This window comes from Apostichopus japonicus, chromosome 12 (genome assembly GCF_037975245.1).
Source record: "Apostichopus japonicus isolate 1M-3 chromosome 12, ASM3797524v1, whole genome shotgun sequence".
NCBI lineage: Eukaryota > Metazoa > Echinodermata > Holothuroidea > Aspidochirotida > Stichopodidae > Apostichopus > Apostichopus japonicus.
Window position 1 is genome coordinate 3129040 of NC_092572.1, and position 19673 is coordinate 3148712.

General features: G+C 38.0%; 1 protein-coding gene across 4 annotated transcripts in view; it reads left to right on the plus strand.

Annotated features, from left to right (window-relative positions):
- The first annotated feature begins 113 nt into the window (after positions 1 to 113).
- The window catches only part of LOC139976793 (uncharacterized), a 46092-nt gene continuing 26532 nt past the window's right edge, over positions 114 to 19673 (plus strand). For 2 of the 4 annotated variants that reach the window (XR_011796258.1, XM_071985577.1), the window contains exon 1: positions 17231 to 17248. Coding sequence is in view for 2 of the 4 variants with exons in the window: in XM_071985580.1 (XP_071841681.1) it covers positions 3649 to 3696; positions 4389 to 4419; positions 5155 to 5228; positions 7214 to 7256; positions 7725 to 7804; positions 8442 to 8513; positions 15961 to 15975 (363 nt within the window). In the remaining 2 variants the exon portion in view is untranslated. Of the gene's footprint in view, positions 3697 to 4388; positions 4420 to 5154; positions 5229 to 7213; positions 7257 to 7724; positions 7805 to 8441; positions 12793 to 15960; positions 17249 to 19673 lie in introns of those variants that run through there. The other 2 variants (XM_071985580.1, XM_071985579.1) reach the window with 2 other exon arrangements.

Sequence of the window (19673 nt, forward strand, 5' to 3'; positions counted from 1 at the left end):
TTGGATGGGGCAAAAAGAACTAATGTAAACAAGGGATACTTGATGGAGAAAAATGTTGTTAATATGCTCACCTTCTGGAAGGAATTGGTTGGATGGTTGGATGGGGGCAAGAAAAACTAATGTTAACAAGGTATACTTGATGGAGAATTCTGTTGTAAATATGCTCCCCCTCTGGAAGGAATTGGTTGGGTGGGGGCTAGAAGAACTAATGTTAACAAGGGATACTTGATGGAGAATTATGTTGTAAATATGCTCCCCCTCTGGAAGGAATTGGTTGGGTGGGGCAAGAATGATGGAGAATTATGTTGTAAATATGCTCCCCCTCTGGAAGGAATTGGTTGGGCGGAGGGAGGAAGAACTAATGTTAACAAGGGATACTTAATGGAGAATTATGTTATAAATATCCTCACCATCAGGAAGGAATTGGTTGGATGGGGGCAAGAAGAACTAATGTAAACAAGGGATACTTGATGGAGAATTATTTTGTAAATATGCTCCCCCTCTGGAAGCAATTGGTTGGATGGTGGCAAGAAGAACTAATGTAAACAAGGGATACTTGATGGAGAATTATGTTGTAAATATGCTCCCCCTCTGGAAGCAATTGGTTGGATGGGGGCAAGAAGAACTAATGTAAACAAGGGATACTTGATGGAGAATTATGTTGTAAATATGCTCAACCTCTGGAAGGAATTGGTTGGGTGGGGGCAAGAAGAACTAATGTAAACAAGGAATACTTGATGGAGAATTATGTTGTAAATATGCTCACCCTCTGGAAGGAATTGGTTGGGTGGGGGCAAGAAGAACTAATGTAAACAAGGGATACTTGATGGAGAATTATGTTGTAAATATGCTCAACCTCTGGAAGGAATTGGTTGGGTGGGGGCAAGAAGAACTAATGTAAACAAGGGATACTTGATGGAGAATTATGTTGTAAATATGCTCAACCTCTGGAAGGAATTGGTTGGGTGGGGGCAAGAAGAACTAATGTTAACAAGGGATACTTGATGGAGAATTATGTTGTAAATATGCTCAACCTCTGGAAGGAATTGGTTGGGTGGGGGCAAGAAGAACTAATGTAAACAAGGGATACTTGATGGAGAATTATGTTGTAAATATGCTCAACCTCTGGAAGGAATTGGTTGGGTGGGGGCAAGAAGAACTAATGTAAACAAGGGATACTTGATGGAGAATTATGTTGTAAATATGCGCCATCTCTGGAAGGAATTGGTTGGGTGGGGGCAAGAAGAACTAATGTAAACAAGGGATACTTGAAGGAGAATTATGTTGTAAATATGTTGTCCCTCTTGGAGGAATTGGTTTGGTTCGGGCAAGAAGAACTTGACATTGTTGCAAATAGAAATCCTGTCTGTCAATATTGTGACACTATGTTATCTACTGTACACTTATATCACACTCAACCATAATCCTTTTCATTCCACTGTTTATTCTAATTAGGCATACTACTAATTCTCATATCAATTATTAAGATAGTAACCTCATTTGACTAACAAGTTATTGCATCTTCCATATATCTATTAAGCAACATTTCACCCGCTTGATAAAGAATCCTAATTATGATCTTTAGGAAAAGAGGATTGAATGTGTATAGAAGTGGTAAAGTAATCAAAGAATGGAGCCAAAGTAGAAAGAGAAGTGAGATGAAAAAGAGAGGAGATGATCAGATTAAAGGTCTGGTGATTAGTCTGCAGGATGGATATCTGTGTGCTCTCCTTTCTTTGGCAAGCAATCAAAAACCAAAATACCAAAATCAACTTTGGCTGTCCAACTGAAGACCAGTTAGTAACATCAAATTCAGAATTCATTGTAACCAAATATCCCTTATTAGGTCAAATCATAAATATATCCTAGGTATCACCCACCATCATGTTGGAGGTACCGTATACTTACTAGTTTTTCTCTGTGTTTTTGCTAGATTTTTAAAATTATCCTTCAACCAAACTTTCTGTATGGACATCGAAAGTGTAAGGCCTGGTTGGCCGATGGACAACCAGAAAAATACCCTTAAACTTTGCCCTGTACCTGCAGTACATTGCTATTACCAATGAAATCCAAGTCCATATTATGTTACAAGCTATAGTATAGTTCAAACTACAATAGCAATAAGTTGGTTATCCTATCCAGTACTCAGTACATAATCTGGTGCTTCATGAATAGCAGTAAGATAACAAGACTGCACTACTGTAGCACATGAATTCAAGTAATATCTTAGTTTTATCTTAGAATTGTTGGCTAAATTAGAGACCACTTGTGTAAGGAAGTCAGTATAGATGGTTTGTGCTTATTTGAAGTAAAATTATTAAAACGGGTTTTACCAGTTAAAGTGAAGGTAACACTAGAGCTGGCACTTGTCTATTACAGAGAAGTCTGACCAGTGCTGAAAAATCTGTTTTTGGCTAACAAAAAATGTGTCAACTTGTGTGTGTTAATAATGGGATGCACTACGGAACCTACAGTAGAAGTGAAAGTTATGCTACACTGTTACTGTGAGTTTTATTGTGACTGTAAGTCACTGTTAACTTTGGTTTGGTTGTAGTTGAGTCAATTTTCAGTTCCAGCAGTTCTATCAAACATAATTGCTGTTGTCCATAACAAGTTTTTGCCTTGGGTAATAACATTCAAACACTTACCAACTTTTATTGGCTGAATAATCCAGTCACTTGTGTTTTCGAAACGAGAAACATGTACCTTCATTAGTTGCCATGATCTTGACCAAACCATGCACCCAATGTTGTTTCTACACATTCACATGTCTGATTGTGTCTGTGTCCTAATACCATGGAGTAAATGTTTCTTTGACCAAGCCACATATACACACATGCTAAACCTTGCACCTACAGTAAGGATGCATATTATTCTAATTTCATTGGCTGGAGGCAAAGTAATCATGCTTTTAACTTGATTGGCTACTTGTATAAGTAGTAAGGAGGTTGGTGTAGAGTTACCTAATGGGTCAATCAATGCCAAATCAACAGAAAGAAATATTGAAATTTACCCACAGGCCCAAATTGGACCCCAATTAGGGCCAGAAGTGAGATTTCTTAAGTTGGAGGGAGCTGTTCATAAAAGGTATGACCCACTTGACTTTGCTTCCACTTTTCCTGTACAACTACCCACTGGACAAGGATCCTTTGCAAATTAAATCTCAAACATGCCTTTGTTTTTGAATATGGAGCACACTCAAAATAGGGCCAGAAAAGGCCCCTATCTCATTTTCTGCCATTTTAATTACTTGTTACAAAAAATTGGGAACGTAAATTTTCCTCGAAGTTAGTTAACTTAGAAGACAGGTCACATGTCTTCCACAATATCTGCAATATCAGACATGAAAAGTTTGACATTTATGCAAAAGATGCCTCCAAACTTGACACACATTTAGGGCTCTTAAAATGCAATCTGGATTTGGTTGCTAGACGTAGCCGTATCCTAGCAACCAAAAGTTTTCAACATTTTTTTGCCCAATTTCATCCTTTGAGACATGTGGCAAGACACCATATCAATTTCAGGTGATTCTGAGAGGGTCAATGTAGAATCGAGCCAAAAATCTGTTGATTTGACTTGGATTGACCTCGGAACTTTTAGCCCTGTAATCATGTTTTCTTTAAACACACAGCTGCACATCTGGAAGAAATGACACCAATTCAAAGTGGCACAAAAGACAAGCAGATTTCTGATCTGGTCAGTATTTAAGAAAAGCTTTGATCAGAGCTAGATAAATGCTCTCATTTCCCTCACTGTGGAAAATAAAGTAAACTTTAAAACAACATGCACCAACTATTTTACCAAGGTAGACTTCAGATAAATCTTCTGCAGTCTGTCCAATGGGTTTTGGTTCAGTGATAATGGTAACATAAGTAATATTTTAATATGCGTGTCTCTCATGAATGGAATCAGTATTTCCTTCTTAGGTATGCAGAATAGTGCTCCATGTTAAGCACTAGAAGTACTTTGTTTGTGGAGGTTGATGGGCATTGAGGTCAGTAAAGAATGTAAACAGACCTGCAAACATGGTATCTAAAGAAAGGCAACTTGAACAGGACTCATAGTGGGTATGTGGATGAATCCCAGAGGATTTAATGCTTCTGGATAAAGATCATTTTAGATCTAAAGTGTAAAACCTTGTAAACCATTTTATCTATGTGTACTAGAGGTTGCATAATAAGGACTAATTTCATAGGGATACAGCATTTCATGCCAATGGTTTGGTAATGGAATTATTTATTCCATGTGGTTTGTCATGCTATGTTTAACACTGGATAGAAATAGCTTCTCGAACAATAATAAGAAAACTAAATTCCAATTATAGGCATTTTGAATTTTAGCACTCTATGAATTTAATATTTAAATTATCTTCTTTTCTCCATGCTTAGGAGGATAAAATTGATCCACTGAAGGAAAGATGTAAGTTTTTGTGTATTTTTTTTGTGTATAAATTTGAGATGACAGGGTAGTTGACAGTGTCATCAATCTATCCTGAAATAACTAAATGACTATAAAATTTATTACACCATACGCTAACAACCGCACCTAGAAACATACATAACATGTAACTTTAACATATGGTTCACCAAAAACATTGATACTTGGAAGATCTACTGTATATTAAGAACTGCTTTAGATGTGACTTACCTAATACTATAGGCGTTACAGACTGTGTCTAGTGTAAAGTAACAATACTTCTAAAGTAGACAGAAGTAACAAGTCCTACATATATACTTGAATAACCATTAAAATGTGAAGGTCCCTTACTGGACTGTGAATTTCTGTTTATAAGCAAGTAGATATTAAGAAAAGGGGTACAAGCATCCACAAATGTAATCAAGGTGAATTGTGCGTTAAAAGTAAACAGTTTTTCAACTTTTCTGTTAAGAAAGAGCATCATCTATAGTGTGAATAAAGAGAAGGCTAAGCTCAACACATGAATGTATTCTAAGCTGTTTGGTGATATTGTTTTTGATAAGTGTCTGCATTGTTTTGGTCAGTGATAATGGCTGAACTTGATTCTCTTTGATTACAGTAGACACTGAGTATGAATGTACTGTTAGGTATAACAAGTGGTAGATATTTCTAACTTCTCATTTAAGATGAAGAAGCAATATGCGACAGTTGGTGTACATCCATATTTCTTTTGAACAGTTTGTAAAGGATTGAAACAAAGTGAGGTTCAAGCAATGCTTCTGAAAGGACTACAGGAGCTACATGAGATGCTGGTAGGTATTAAAGCTTTAACCATTATATTCCACAAACTTGAAGTTGCCTGGTGACATTTTGGGTAGAATTTTGCCTTCTTTCAGTACAAATAAATTGTCTTCGTGCTGTATGGTTTCCATCAATATTTGAAGCATCAGTGCCCTACCTTATCTGCTTGCTTGATGTTGTTTAGAGAGCATCTTGCAATGACAAAATTCAGAAAATTGACGTTTTGACGAGATAACGGATCTCGCCAATGCATCAATTTTCTGAATTTTGTCATTTTGTCATCTTTGTCGTTTTCGAGATGGTAGTAAGTGTGCAACTCGTCAATTTGCAGAAAATTGTTGCATTGACGAGATCCGTTATCTCGTCAAAACGTCAATTTTCTGAATTTTGTCGTTTTGTCGAGATGGTAGTAAGTGTGCAACTCGTCAATTTGCAGAAAATTGCTGCATTGACGAGATCCGTTATCTCGTCAAAACGTCAATTTCTGAATTTTGTCACGTTACCATCTCGACAACTCATCAATTTGCAGAAAATTGTTGTTTTGTCAAGTTGGTAACTCGTCAATGCAATGTCCCTTCTACGCTTCCGTAGTAGAAACATTGTTATTTGTATATTTGATGGTGTTTTAAGAGAGTAGCTATTACTCGTAGTGTACTCGCAAAGACGTTTTTAAGTGTAGTAAGGGGATGTTGGAGAACTGGCTGAAATGAAGCAAGTCATTGGCCTAAGACGAAGTTGTGTTGCGCTTACCGGTACTCACACTCACTGCTTCCACTTTTCACGGGGCGTGAAGATGCCGTTGGGGTGACAATGTGGTCTATAGCCAGGGGACGGGCCGAGGGTCCCCCCAGCATTTACTAAAATTATTACACCTATATAGTATACGATAGCATCGGACAGATCGACAAGTATGCATTGAAAAATGGGCAGATGCACATTTCAGAGCTTTAGTAAATATTGGGGGGCTTATCATGCATTTGACCCCTCAACTTTTTCATTGGGGGGCTGAGCCCCCCAAGCCCCCACTGGTTCCGCCGCCACTGCCCCCTCCCCTTTGTAAAATTTTCGCATACGGAGGATGGACTAGATGCAAAATGCTGCCACATTTGATGCTAAATTCGATCTGAAGATATCTCCAGAAATTGCTATTTTTGAGGTAATGATTTTAACAAGGCGCAGAATTTTGCAGAGGATATGAACCACATGCTGTTGATATTATGCCTAACCCTATATCAATAGAACCTACATTAGTTGAATTAATGTGTGCATGACCCCCGACTCCTTTCTTGTCCTTCTCAATTTCGCCCATTATCTGTTAAGATGTAACAGGTTCAAGCATCGTTATTGGCTCCTATCAGGGATCTCACCATGCAATCCAAAGTTTGATCACACATCAAGTATGGCTCAGTATGCAGCATTGGCCATTTGTTCCTACAAGCATCTGACCTCAAATGACCTCTGCACCCCCTACACAACGGTTATTATATGGGTCCGCAAATATAGGCAAGTATGGTGCCTGCGGACCCTCACATTCTCACATTTCGTCAGCTCCTAACCTGTCAACCTCAGACCAAGGCAAAATATTGCAGTACCCTCCCTTCTCACAGTCACGTAGCTCACGAAGCGGATGTGTATATCCTCTGGTATGGCGTGAGCACTGACACATTCAATGTAAATATCGACACCTGTTGTGATGGCGGGGGTTACGACTTCGATACCCGACATTCAAGGATAAACTTTATCATTTTTTCGCAGCTCATTTGAAGAAAATACGAATTACTGTGCTTCTTTGTCCTTATGAAAAAACCAACTCAGATGATGGGAGTTGAATATAACAAAATATAGATATATTTTTTTACCCCTGCCTCCCCCCCCCCCCCCCCTTGGCGACGCCACCGCTCTACAGACACATTCTTGTGATGTTTTTCCATCAACTGATATGAAAAGTATTGTTTAACACACACTAGATGCAGTGTTATTATTCCTTCACCCTTAGGTTACAGAAATAAAAAAGGAACTAAAAGAGCTCCACAAGAAAAGTAAGTAGTTTTAATGAGTAACTTAGGGCATATTGACCCTTTGTTGTACTAGTGTAATCAGCTATGTTACTTGCTTCTGTATCTCATACATTGGTAATCTTACTGTATTATCAGACTATCATAAGCAATGTAGAATAGCTTTTGTACTATCATGAGTTGTTTATAGAATGTATGTTTACATCACTGCTTATTGAAAGTTTAACCTAATACTTCAAAGTTAACAATTACTATGCATAGCTGTTGTTGTCAGTTTTTCAAACCTAACCATTTCACTAAAACCTGCAATCTGGGTAATTTGGGGGCAGTCCTCTCCATAAGCATCCTCAATCATACCCCTCTGATTGTGTGTTTAGTAGTTTGAAAGTCATTCAGAATGTGTGTATTTTTGTTACTGGGATGACATTCCCATCTGCTCAATTCAACTTCTGAAGCTCTTGTTAGAGATTTTATTCTATATATGTTTTCTAGCTATGAAGCATGTAAAGGAAATGACAGTGGCAGTGTGGGAAAACAGAGGTCTTAACAAACTACTAGAGGAAAAGCAAGATCAGCCTCAGGTGGGTACAGTAATTTAACAAGTACTAAAGAATTCTATGAATTATTTGAATGAACATGCTAAGGAATCATGGCTAGTGTCAACATTCTCTATTGAGTTTTTCTTTTGCTTGCTGTACATTATACATCATGAGCTCTGAAGATTTTGATGTTGTTTCTGAGTGAAAAGAAGTAGCCTAAATTATATAAAAAAATTACGTGAGCCAGAAGTTTGTCTTTACATGTTTTTGTTTGGTTGTGACTTGAGAACAGGAAGAAAGGAAGAGCAGTAATCAAAACAACAATAATAATTATTTTAAATCCTTAAAAGTGACAATAAATAAAAACAAGTATGAATCATTGCTCTCTGTCTCAGTCTAGCTTGTACAGATATGTTATAAATAAATAAACATCTTCATAAGCAAGTTGTCAGATCCGAGAAATCTACAATAACTTGTCCTCTAAGAACAGCTATCAAGACAGCTACTGCAAGGTAACCACCTAAACTGTTTCATTACATAATACCTAATTCATTACACAGCAAGGATCATTATCAAAGGTTTCTGTTCGTAATTTCAAATAGGATTTGGAATGGTAAATAAACAAAAAAAAATATATGCTATGTACACTTCTTTCCAATTTTCTCCCCTCCAGAAAATAAGTGATTTGAATCAAGCCTCCTGTGAGCATCAGTTTAAGGAGGAGCCTCAGGGAATTCTTGAGGTACATCTTTCCTAATAGATTTCCTGTTCCATCTCTTATGTGTAGATCAAGTTCGTAAGTTCTTCAAGTTCGTAACATTTATATTTGTTCATAAACAGAATAATACTGAAAATAAGAACAAAATAATGTCAGAATGTAAGGAATGTGTAATTAAATATACACTTTGGTAAAGATTGAAGATGGATGGTTTGTCTGAGATACTTTTAAAGTAACTATTCTTAGCGCAGTTCAAGCTATTAACAGGTGATATACACTCGAGGTGGTTAGGCCATTCGCTTAGCACAGTGCTTACTAGGTAGGATGTCATATTTTGGAACTTTGTAAATATTTTTTCTTTTTCTGTCCGCAAAACTCCAGAGGTGATTTGGTAAATACAAAAGGATACATAAGAGCCTCATTTTTACAATAAGAGCAAAAAGGAAATAGAAAATTGACAACAATAATTGTTTCTATCATATACTTGATTGCCGATTTCGTACAAATGGGATATTTTCTCCCTTTCAAATAATCGGAATTGGCCCGAATATGAATAAAATAATCGGTAATCGGTATTTTCTATTAAAGCATAATCGTTTGAACACTAGTATGAAGGTGTATAACATGGAGTTCAAGAAGCCTATTGATTTTGGTGGAGGTGAAAGGTCATATGGGGACAACAGATCAAATCGTGAAAGCCTTGAAAACATGATATTGCAGGAAGGGAACCTTGGACAGATCTCATATATGGTTTGTAGATGTACATAGTGAAAGTGAAGGAGCCTATAATTGCTTTTGCTGGAGGTCAAAGGTCATTTGAAGTCATGAAATGCCAAACATTAACTTCTCTACCCTCTTACCCAGTCTCTCTACTCTAACACAAATTCCAAACATAATATCGCAAGGGAAGCTTGGACAGATCCAATACAATCTTTGGTATGTAATTGTACCACATTGCATATAAGCCCATGTTGTGGGCTGAGCTCAATAGTCGTTTGAGATCACCAGTGGTCAAATTGCGAAACCATGTTTTACACAATATTTCAACAAGGACAGATGTCATATTTATTTTTTTGATGTATCTATCACATTTAGTGCAAGAAGCCTGCTGTTGAGGTCAATGGTCATTTCAGGACAGCCTGTGTCATTGCAAATTTATTGTTTGTCACATCACACTGCTTTTAACTGTATTATTAAGATCAAGTTTATTGTACATCATCACTATACATTACTTCAGATTCATGAAGAAAACTGCTCATGTTACATCATCAACACCATGATGCACTTTTTGCATTCTGTTTTTTTTTTTTGGTACTTGTAACCTGGTCCCGAGCAGATGCACAGACTACATTTGCCTAGTTATGCCCCTTTCTGAGGAATTTTGATCAGTGCCCTACCATATATGTGGCCATTTTGTCAATTGCAATCTGATTGGCTGGTAATTTGGAACCCCAAATGTTGCAAACAAAGCCATTTGTAACCTGTTAATATCGTTTCTCAAACGGGGTGTACTTTAGTTTGATTTTGAAACAATAACTGTTTTTAGACCGACTGCAGTGACTGACCAAGTAATGTTTCATAAAGGGACAATTTGCTTTCAAATATGTGTGTCGATGGTAATTATGGGTGTCAATGGGAATTTACTCTCTTGGATCGAGAATTGACTTGGTAATAGGGAACAGAGGGATATAATTAAAGGCTGTGCTTCTTCTTGGCAGGACGTTACTAGTGGGGTTCCACAAGGGTCTGTATTGGGTCCCTTGTTGTTTGTTGCCTATATAAATGACATCGACAGAGATATTTTGTGTACAGCCTAGAAATTGGCTGATGACACCAAATTGTACTCTGAGGTCTCTTCCAAAAGCGATTCTGATAAGTTTCAAACGGATTTGGATACGGTTTTTCCTGGTCTCAGGGGTGGCAAATGCTTTTTAATATTGATAAATGCAAGGTAATGCACATTGGTAGTAGTAACCAAAAGTTTACATACGAGCTTAATGGTGTGGACTTACAGCAGGTCTCTGTTGAAAGAGACCTAGGTATCTACATTGACTCATCTCTGCAACCTTCTAAACATTGTCTTGAAGCTGCTAAAAGAGGTAATAGGGTTTTAGGTATGATGAAGAGGAACTTCAGTTTTCTGAAAGAGGACATCGTAGTTAGGCTTTATAAGCAGTTGGTTAGACCTCATCTGGAGTATGCTGTGCAGGCTTGGAACCCCTATTTTGCTAAGGATAAGGAAGTACTTCAAAAGGTCCAGAGGAGGGCTACTAGGATGATTAGTTCCTTAAAGAGTTTTCCTTATAATAGGTGGTTACAACTGTTGAATCTCACCACACTGGAGCTTAGGAGGTTACGTGGGGACTTGATCCAGGTTTTCAAGATTGTGTATGGTATCGACAACTTATCCTTTACCGACTTTTTCATGTTTGCTAACAGTAGCTGTACCAGAAGTCATTGTCTTAAACTCCAAAAGTCACATAGTATATTCGGCATAACTTTTTTTTTTCTAATAGGGTTGTGAATGATTGGACTGGTTTGCCTGAGAAAGTTGTACTTGCAAGTAGTGTCAATGGGTTTAAGAATGCTTTGGACAAGCACTTTAAGCATTGTAATCGGGTCTGAGTGTTTGTGTCTTCAGTTTTTTTTTCTCTCTATAGGGTCCTTGATAGGGACTTAAGTGTCCCTCCTGAGCCTTTTTTTCTACTAGACTAAACTAATCAATTTCATACTTGCCCCATGATGTGTAGATTTGCCTTATCAATTTTGGTTCCCATCTCATAATATCTTATAATGTCAGTATCTTTTCAACCATATGTCTGATTTAGTTCATACTTGGTATGGGAATGTAACTACATAGTAAGTGCATGTCCTTTGCAACAACAAGTTTACCTTTGAGGCCCAACGGAAAATCGTCAAAAACAGCTTGTACACACGATATCTCAGCAAATGCGAGTGGAACCAATGTCGTATTAGTTTGATGCCCCATGATGTGTACATGTGTCCATTTTTTGGGGGGGATTCCCCATCTCATGAATATATATGAGTGGGAGAGACCTAACATACACTTCTTAAAGTGTCATCTCTTCAACGGTATGTCCAAGTTAATGATGAAACTACATAGTAAGTACATGTTTTTGCAACAATAATTTAACATCTTCTATTGTAATGAGTGGGTGGGGCTTATTGGGAAGTCGTAAAAAACAGATTGTAAACAATATGTCAACAAAGAAGGCAAAATGACAAGGAATTTTACGAGATGTTACTGATGGATGATAGACGGGATAACTAGAAAATAATTATCGCAAATGGCTTTTTGCTAAACGTTTTCTCAAATGCGATCAAATTCCGCGAATCGCGCGATCTCGCGGCAAATGCGAACCCTGGGCCTGCATAATAGATAGTAGTAGTAAAAACTGTTTAAGAGCTGAATTTGATATTTATATGGCTGATTCAATAGAGGTGGAGAGCAAACAAGCATCTGCGGCAGTGCGATGTAAGAAGTGGTATTTATTATATGAAGTTATTAACAAGTTTTGGAAATAAACAAAAGCAAATAAAAATTATTGAGGAAGGTTTTATACCTTATCTTACACCTACGTATATGAACATGAAAACATTGTCAGTGGAGAATACAGTATCACTCATTTATTATAGCACCAAATATGTAGTTTCTTGAAAATCGCGATACACGAAGGTAAACCATTTTTCGTCTCTCGGGTACCCTGTTCCCGATTTTTGGACCCGTGTAAACACTAGTATGTTGATGTAACTACCACAACAACTTCAAAATGAGTCAATGTCTTACTTGGAAGTCATTTACCCTGTGAAGAGAGGATTGTATTTCCTTCCCTTCATTAACATTAATGAATGGGTGAGGCTTAATGTTAAATTTGGTTCGTACTGGTACAGTGATTCTGGTTAATCATAAGCACATTTTCATGACATCCCCACATTCGTCATGAAGCAAACGAACCTGTGTAGTCAGGTCGGCTTCTGTATCTGTGTGTTTCAGGGTGTATCTGTGACACTTGCTTGGTTCAGCGATAACCCAACAATGGAATGATGTATATTTTGTATACTTGTTGTGCAGATGTACTATAGGTGAGAAGAAGTGCACTACGACCTTATGAATGGTAATGAGGTTATAGGATCAAATGTAAAAATCTTTACATTGCAAAAACTCTGCAACTACTTGTTATCTCCATATTCTGTGAATTTTACATTTTACTGATCTTTGTAATGATATCTATATCAAGAATTCTAATTTTGTTTAAGTATCTAGGTGCCGAACTTGATGCTTTCCTTAATGGAATATGTGTGAAGGTATTATGAAGAGGATAAATGGCTTGCTCAATATTGTGTACAGAAAAGAGCCGTTTCTAAGTCTTTGTGCAATATATTTTCATCAAGTCTTCTTTAGGTCAGCATTCCAAACTTTCAAAGTGGATTGATGTTACTTAAAGAGTTATTTTTTTTTAAGTTGATTAATATGTTTTTGATTATTAACAACTCTGCTCCAAGCTATTTTTTACTGCAATAAAAAGTGAGATCTTCAATAAAAAGAGAAACTTCTTCGCAAATATTCCTATTTTTAGATGCTGTCTTCATTCAAGTGCTGGTTTAATGAAAGATATACCTACGTTTGATTTGCTATTTGTAAAACAATATGCTGCGGGTTCCGAAAATGACGTCACCAAGACAACTATTTTGAATGTGTTTCCTTCAGCACAGTGTAAAAAAAAGGATGATATTATGTAAATACTTTACATATATGAAGTGCACACACGTTGGTGAAACAAGATAAGGGAAATCGTTGGTGTGAAGTTATTGGGTTCAATCAAATAATACGGAGGTTTTTAAAATTCTCAGTAAGTGTTGCCAAATTTAAACTTCGACGTTTCCAGCATACTGCATTAAAAGTTCAGGGAAAATGACACCGTTCTATGCAAAATCCATATCAATATTAACTATTTTTATTGAGTTATCATCAGTCGTTCAACATGTTGAACTGAATCAAATTCACCATATTTATTAACCTGTCCGTAGATTATACAAACTTCAATCAAAATCTGCAAGTCCCGCCCAACACCATGAGCCAATCAAATCTCTCTGTGTTGTTTACGACCGTTAGGCCTAGGACTTTCACTTTCGGGGCTAGCCTGTGTTTGGTCCCTTCTCTTAAATAGTGCTATTTATTTCGGTCTTACCGAAGAAGTACATTGCAAAATTGTGTCATTTCCTTCCATTACAATGAATAAACTGGTGTTTCACACGTTTCCTTCGGGGAATTGGGTAACAAAAGTAGACGGTAAATCGTTCGCGCCATAAGGGCAACAGAAAATAAATTTCTTTCGAAAGCCACCTAGGCAGAGTGCACTTAAAACAAGAAACACTGACTCTGCTTCGGAAGTTTGTTTTCCGAAATTCATCCCGCAAAAACATATTGAGACTTTAAGAATTGTGGGGCCCTTCTTACTACTACTTACTATAGACACATCTGACACAAGTCTTGATGTGGCTACAAAGAGACACATCACACAGCAACACGAAAGAGAGAGAGAGAGACGAGAGAGACGATACCAATGGCAGAAATACATTTCTGTTATAGGTGGAATCGTAGCGAAACAATAAGAATAAAATCGAGCAAGTTGCTAAAAGAGCCAATCATCACTGAAGTTTAGAAGTCTACGAGCTCCGCCTACCAATTTTCTGTCAAGAATACTCAAACTATTGTTCGGAAAGATGAAATTAATGTAATTTATTTTTTTAGTTGAGCTTAAGCTTTCAGATGAGCTTTCGATTCTGCCGAAATTCTGTCACTTTTTGCCACCGTGTCTGATTGACTGCCATTTCAAGTCATTTTTCTTTCGATTTGGTTGATGTCACGAGGTCATTTTCTGAAAACGTAACAAATGCTGCTCCCGGAGATTATTGTCGAAATATGCTGAAATGTTATGGAAATAACGTTTGAATGGTGGACAACCAAAGTTGTTCAGGAAAAATATTTTGTCGTCATAAGAGGGCCCAAACAGGGCCGTCTAGATTTCCCAGTTATGAAATATAGGCTACAGATCATACAATGATCATGAAGTTTGCTCTTCAACTTGTCAGTATTCATTACCAGTTTTGGTATGAGTAGCAAAATGTCTTCCATCTCAATTTTCCCGTCATTTAGGGAAATAATTCTACCCGCTGTGTCACACTTGATTAAATCATTTTTTCGTTACTTTTGATGCAGGGTTCTTGTCCAGTTCATGGTCATTCTCTGTAAAATGATTACTTGGCAGATTTGCCATTTGAACTATGCCACAGTTTGTGTGTGGAATAGAACATGTGAGAATGACTTAAGTTGTTAGAGACGAGTTCGACTTCGATCTTTTAACGTTGCTCTGCTACGTCGATTGTAAACAAGTTGCAGGTCGTTCTTTTATTTTATGGGTGCAGAGGAATACTTTTTTTTTACGTTTGCATTTTATTATTGCATGAATGAAAACTTCGAAGTGCATATTATGTTCGTTCGATGTGTTTGCAATATTTCATCCCTAAAGCATACAACTTTGCGGTAATTACCGCCTTTTGACTTTTCAAATTTACTTTTATCGTGGTTTATTCCAATGAAAGAAAATACATCTATATTTGTCTTTCTCTCAAAACAAATATTTACAACTTTCTAACATTGTACTGAACTATGTTCACAAGGAGCATAATGTAAGGAAATTACACCGACTATGTCTTATATTGTTCGCACAACAAATGGATAAACTGCTCAGAAATATTGGCAATCAAAACAAATTTCTAAAATATATAGTAGCTGAGCTTCTGCAACGTTGCTGCCCTTGTTAACTATCAGCTTGTAAGAAACTGGGAATAGACTTTCCCGATGAAAGCCGATAGATGCCTGAACATCCGGGATATATATATATATATATATATATATATATATATATATATATATATATATATATATATATATATATATATATATATATATATATATATATATGCAGGGATTTATATAGTGGCAAGCTGCCGAGTAAACATGAAACATCTCATATTACCAGACATTATTATGGCTCCGTTCTACGTCATCACACTAAGGGGTTGTACGGAAAGACTATATTATGCAACCAAACACGAAAAAAAAAAACGTAGATGTGATATAACATTCATAGCCTTGTAAATAGATTTTTAAAAAATACTATAGGTGACACAGGCGTACAGCTTACCTTACGTAAGCTACAAAGGACATGAGGAGACGGTTTAGGGACATCGATTTATTGTTTTTGCCAAAACACCAGGTGATTTTGCTCTTTTATTAAGGAAATTTTAGACGGGTGGGTCATTTCCAAAAGAGACCATGACACTATTACAGTTCCTATTTATAAAGGAACTCTAGACACTATTTAAGTTGAGCGCCACCATCAGTTGCCAAAATTGCCTCTCATATTGTCGGAATGTCCCTTCCTAGGTAAGTTTCATCTAAACATTCTTGGTGGGTCATTTCCAAAAGGGGCCATCATGACCCTGTTGGAGTTCCTATATAAAGGAACTCTAGACACTATTTAAGTTGAGCGCCACCATCAGTTGCCAAAAGTGTCCCTAACCAGGTAAGTTTTATCTTAACATTCATCTAAATCTTCCTCAAAAACAAGTGGTAAATTAGAACAATATTATCCGCTAAAATCACTAGAGAAAATATAATTTTATGTTACTCTATTAGCTCTGGTTTATTCAATGTTTTACACACTGGTAGGCCTAATTGAAGAGCTATAGGGCATTGTAATAGTAGCCGTAGCATATGTATGCTGAGTGGATGTCATATGGGGAATTGAGGTGTGAATTTATTGTTAGGTTCGTGTAATCATTACTTGATTTACATGCCACCTACTGTGCAAGGGCGTAGGAACCGGGGGCGCCAGCCCCCCCCCCCCCAGTGAAAAATATGGAGGGGCGGAAGTATCATTCCGCCCCCCGCTTCGCAAGCCAGAAAACCCCTTTTTCATTTTCAGATGAGAAAAAAGTCTCATTTGGAGCACCAAATTGCATCGAAGGTCAGGTGAAAATGCAAAATTATTTACAAAATGGAGTGGGTGTTGAAGTGTGCTACATTGCACCAAATTGCATCTGAGGCCACCTGAAAATGCCAAAAAATTCCAAAGGGGAGGGGGACACCCCCTCCCTTTAGACCCCTCCCCCAGGCCGGCCATCAGTCTTCAGCCCCCCACTCAAAGGTACCTTCTTACGCCACTGCTACTGTGGTTGGCGGGGGGGGGGGGGGATGAGCTGAGTGGGTAGGCCGTGTAGGGGACTGGAGGGGCCGCAGCCCCCTAGTTAATATATTGAAGAAGGCCATGTGAAATAAGGAGTACAAAATAGCGTTATAAGTTAACTCCCTATGAGTTAACTTTAGACGTTAGCGTATAACGTTAAGTTAACTCTTCACAAATGTTCATAATTTACAAATAACATCAATGTTTTTTCTTTCAAATGGCTATTACTTAGATACCATTAAATTGGTGCTATATAATCCAGAAACAGATAGACAAGATCCACTGACACCCTGTATAAACGGTAATAAACGGTTAACACTATACCCCGACGAAGGCTTCTCAACATATTTCTCATTAAAGTTTTCATCTTGTCTTTGTTTTTACTCTCCGAAGATGAAAAAGAGCTCGAACGAGTGCAGCTCATCGACAGGGGCGTCAATCCGATTTGAAACGTGGGGGGACGTAATTGATTCGAGTATTCCGGCCGTAAGTACTTTCTAAGCGGAGCGCCACCATCGGTTGGCGCGCAGCGTACCAAGAAAATTTCAGATTTCAATATCTGCCAGATCGCTGGAGATGGCACTTGCCAGGCTGGATAGTAGCCATCTAGTTGCGTGATTTCGGGAGAAAATTACAAATTCGTCACTCAGGAAATCTGCAATAAAGTTCATGCGAACTTCATTTTTGGTGGATTATTTCTTTTAGTTATTCCAATTGACATGAACATTAGAATCCAGTGCAAGTTGACAAATGATGCGGCGAACTGGAACCCCAGCCCCATTTTGCCCTATGTTTCAGGATAAAATACCCTCATTTGTTCGAACCCATGACAACTAACAATCTGCGAATAAATATACTTCCAAATGGGCACATTGTATTGCACCAAGTCGGTAAAGGAATTACCCCAGGGCCTCAGAAATAGGCCTATAGCAGGGGTGGGCAACCTTTTTGAATGAATGGGCCAGATTTTAGGAGCGAAAGATTGACAAGGCCGCACCTAACCAACGACCTGCTGTTGATTTCAAACCTTTGATTCCGAGGACGTTCAAGCAATAGGTGTGTGTACTAATCTATATTCACAAAAACAATGTCAATACAGTCCAGTCGATAATTAATGGTGATAATAGACCTGACAGCATCATTAGTGCAGATACATTCTAAGCAGCTAGTTCGTTTTTTGTGATGATGTTAAATAGACTGATTTTTTTTTTTTCTTGAGACATCTCACGGGCCGCAAAAAAATCACTGGCATGTGGCCCGCGGGCCGTAGGTTGCCCACCCCTGGCCTATAGGAACGATGTCCCAAAATGTCCCCGGACATATAGGCAAAGGAAGCTATCCGCCGCAACTGCATGTGAGTTTCTCGACTTGCCGTCCTGTGAGTCCTCATTTCCTCATACGCCTTTATTAATAATTTAAATAACTAACTAATTAGGCACAGACCAGATCCGAGTTCGTATATTGAGTTTAGCGCAAATTTGGCCAAAAGTCGTCATATACGCCAGCATGTTAAACCACCAATGACATTTAATGCCACCCGTGACACACTTCCAATGGGACTGTGTCAGTTTAAATGTTTTGCTTGGTCTACGAGAATACATTTCTATGAAATTTGAAACAAGGATGGCAAGACAAACCACTTTAATTATGTTTTCAGGACCTCACACATGCGCATGTATCGTCAGACTTAGAAAAGGTCCCATGTGAGTGGTGGCTAAAGTGATGAAGGCATCAAAATAATTCAGTGGTTGTTCGTTGGAGTCCTCGCGCAAGTTACTTCGGTTGCTAGGTGGATCTGCATTTATGATTGGGGGGGGGGGGGTGTAGTGGCTGAAAATCCAACTAGATGGGTTTTGAAGCCAGAAAATTCCGACTGCTGCTTTGTACCCCCTTCCCCACACCTCGCGCTACTCGTCAACGATAAGGTCAGTGTCAGTCAGACACCCAATCTTTCGCGACTGTACTTTTGTTCCGAACTTTTTTTCGATACATTTGTACCCACTGGCACTCATTTCACAAACTTATTAGCCCCCCCCCCCGCCCCAACCAAATATAGTTTTGAAAAATCGTGCAATATGCTGATAACTTTTCGGGCCCCTACTGAAAGAAAGATAATTTGCAATGTGTTTTTCAGTGGTTAAACTGATATTATTATTACCATTAATATTGTAACGACTTCCCCAATAATTCTAACCAATATGGTAATAAGACGGAAAATGATTGTATGTTATTTGCATGCGATGTAAAAACCGATGCATGTCTACATGATATGCACATTAACATGAGGAACGCGCGCGAAAAAAGTTTGGTTATATTTTTTGGGCAAGTCGTTACAACCCCCCCCCAAATCAAATTTGGCTCCTAAGCCTATGACGGTAGTTCTATTAGGCATTTTTTTTGGAGTATTCAAAATCATACGAAGTTTTGTACGGTGTAGTATAAGAATCGCGAGATACAATTTCACAAAGTGGCAAGGAAAACGTGGTAAATATAACAGATTAAAGGTCAATTTTGACCAAAATTTTTAGGTCATGCACAATCACAGGAATAAATGCATAGGCCTAGATAAAGTAGAGTGCGACAGTCGGAAATTCCGACTGTCGCACTACAATTTTCCAACTATCGTCAGTTTTACCTAGTTTGGGGTGAGACCCCCCCCCCCCCACCCTCTAGCGACGTCCCTGCGTGTACCCAGTGTTCTCACTGTGGAGTAAACTCTGGTATCACTCAACAACAAGGTAACATGGGATGCGCTGCCACGGAATATGCTCCCTATTTCATTTCCCCAATATTAGGGAACGGGCACCGTCTTTCAAACACCATCTACAACTAAACAACAACTATGTACAAGCTTTTGCTCTAGCTATGGAGTGCTGTCTCTTATGATAATGACGGAGCGCACTAGTTTTCT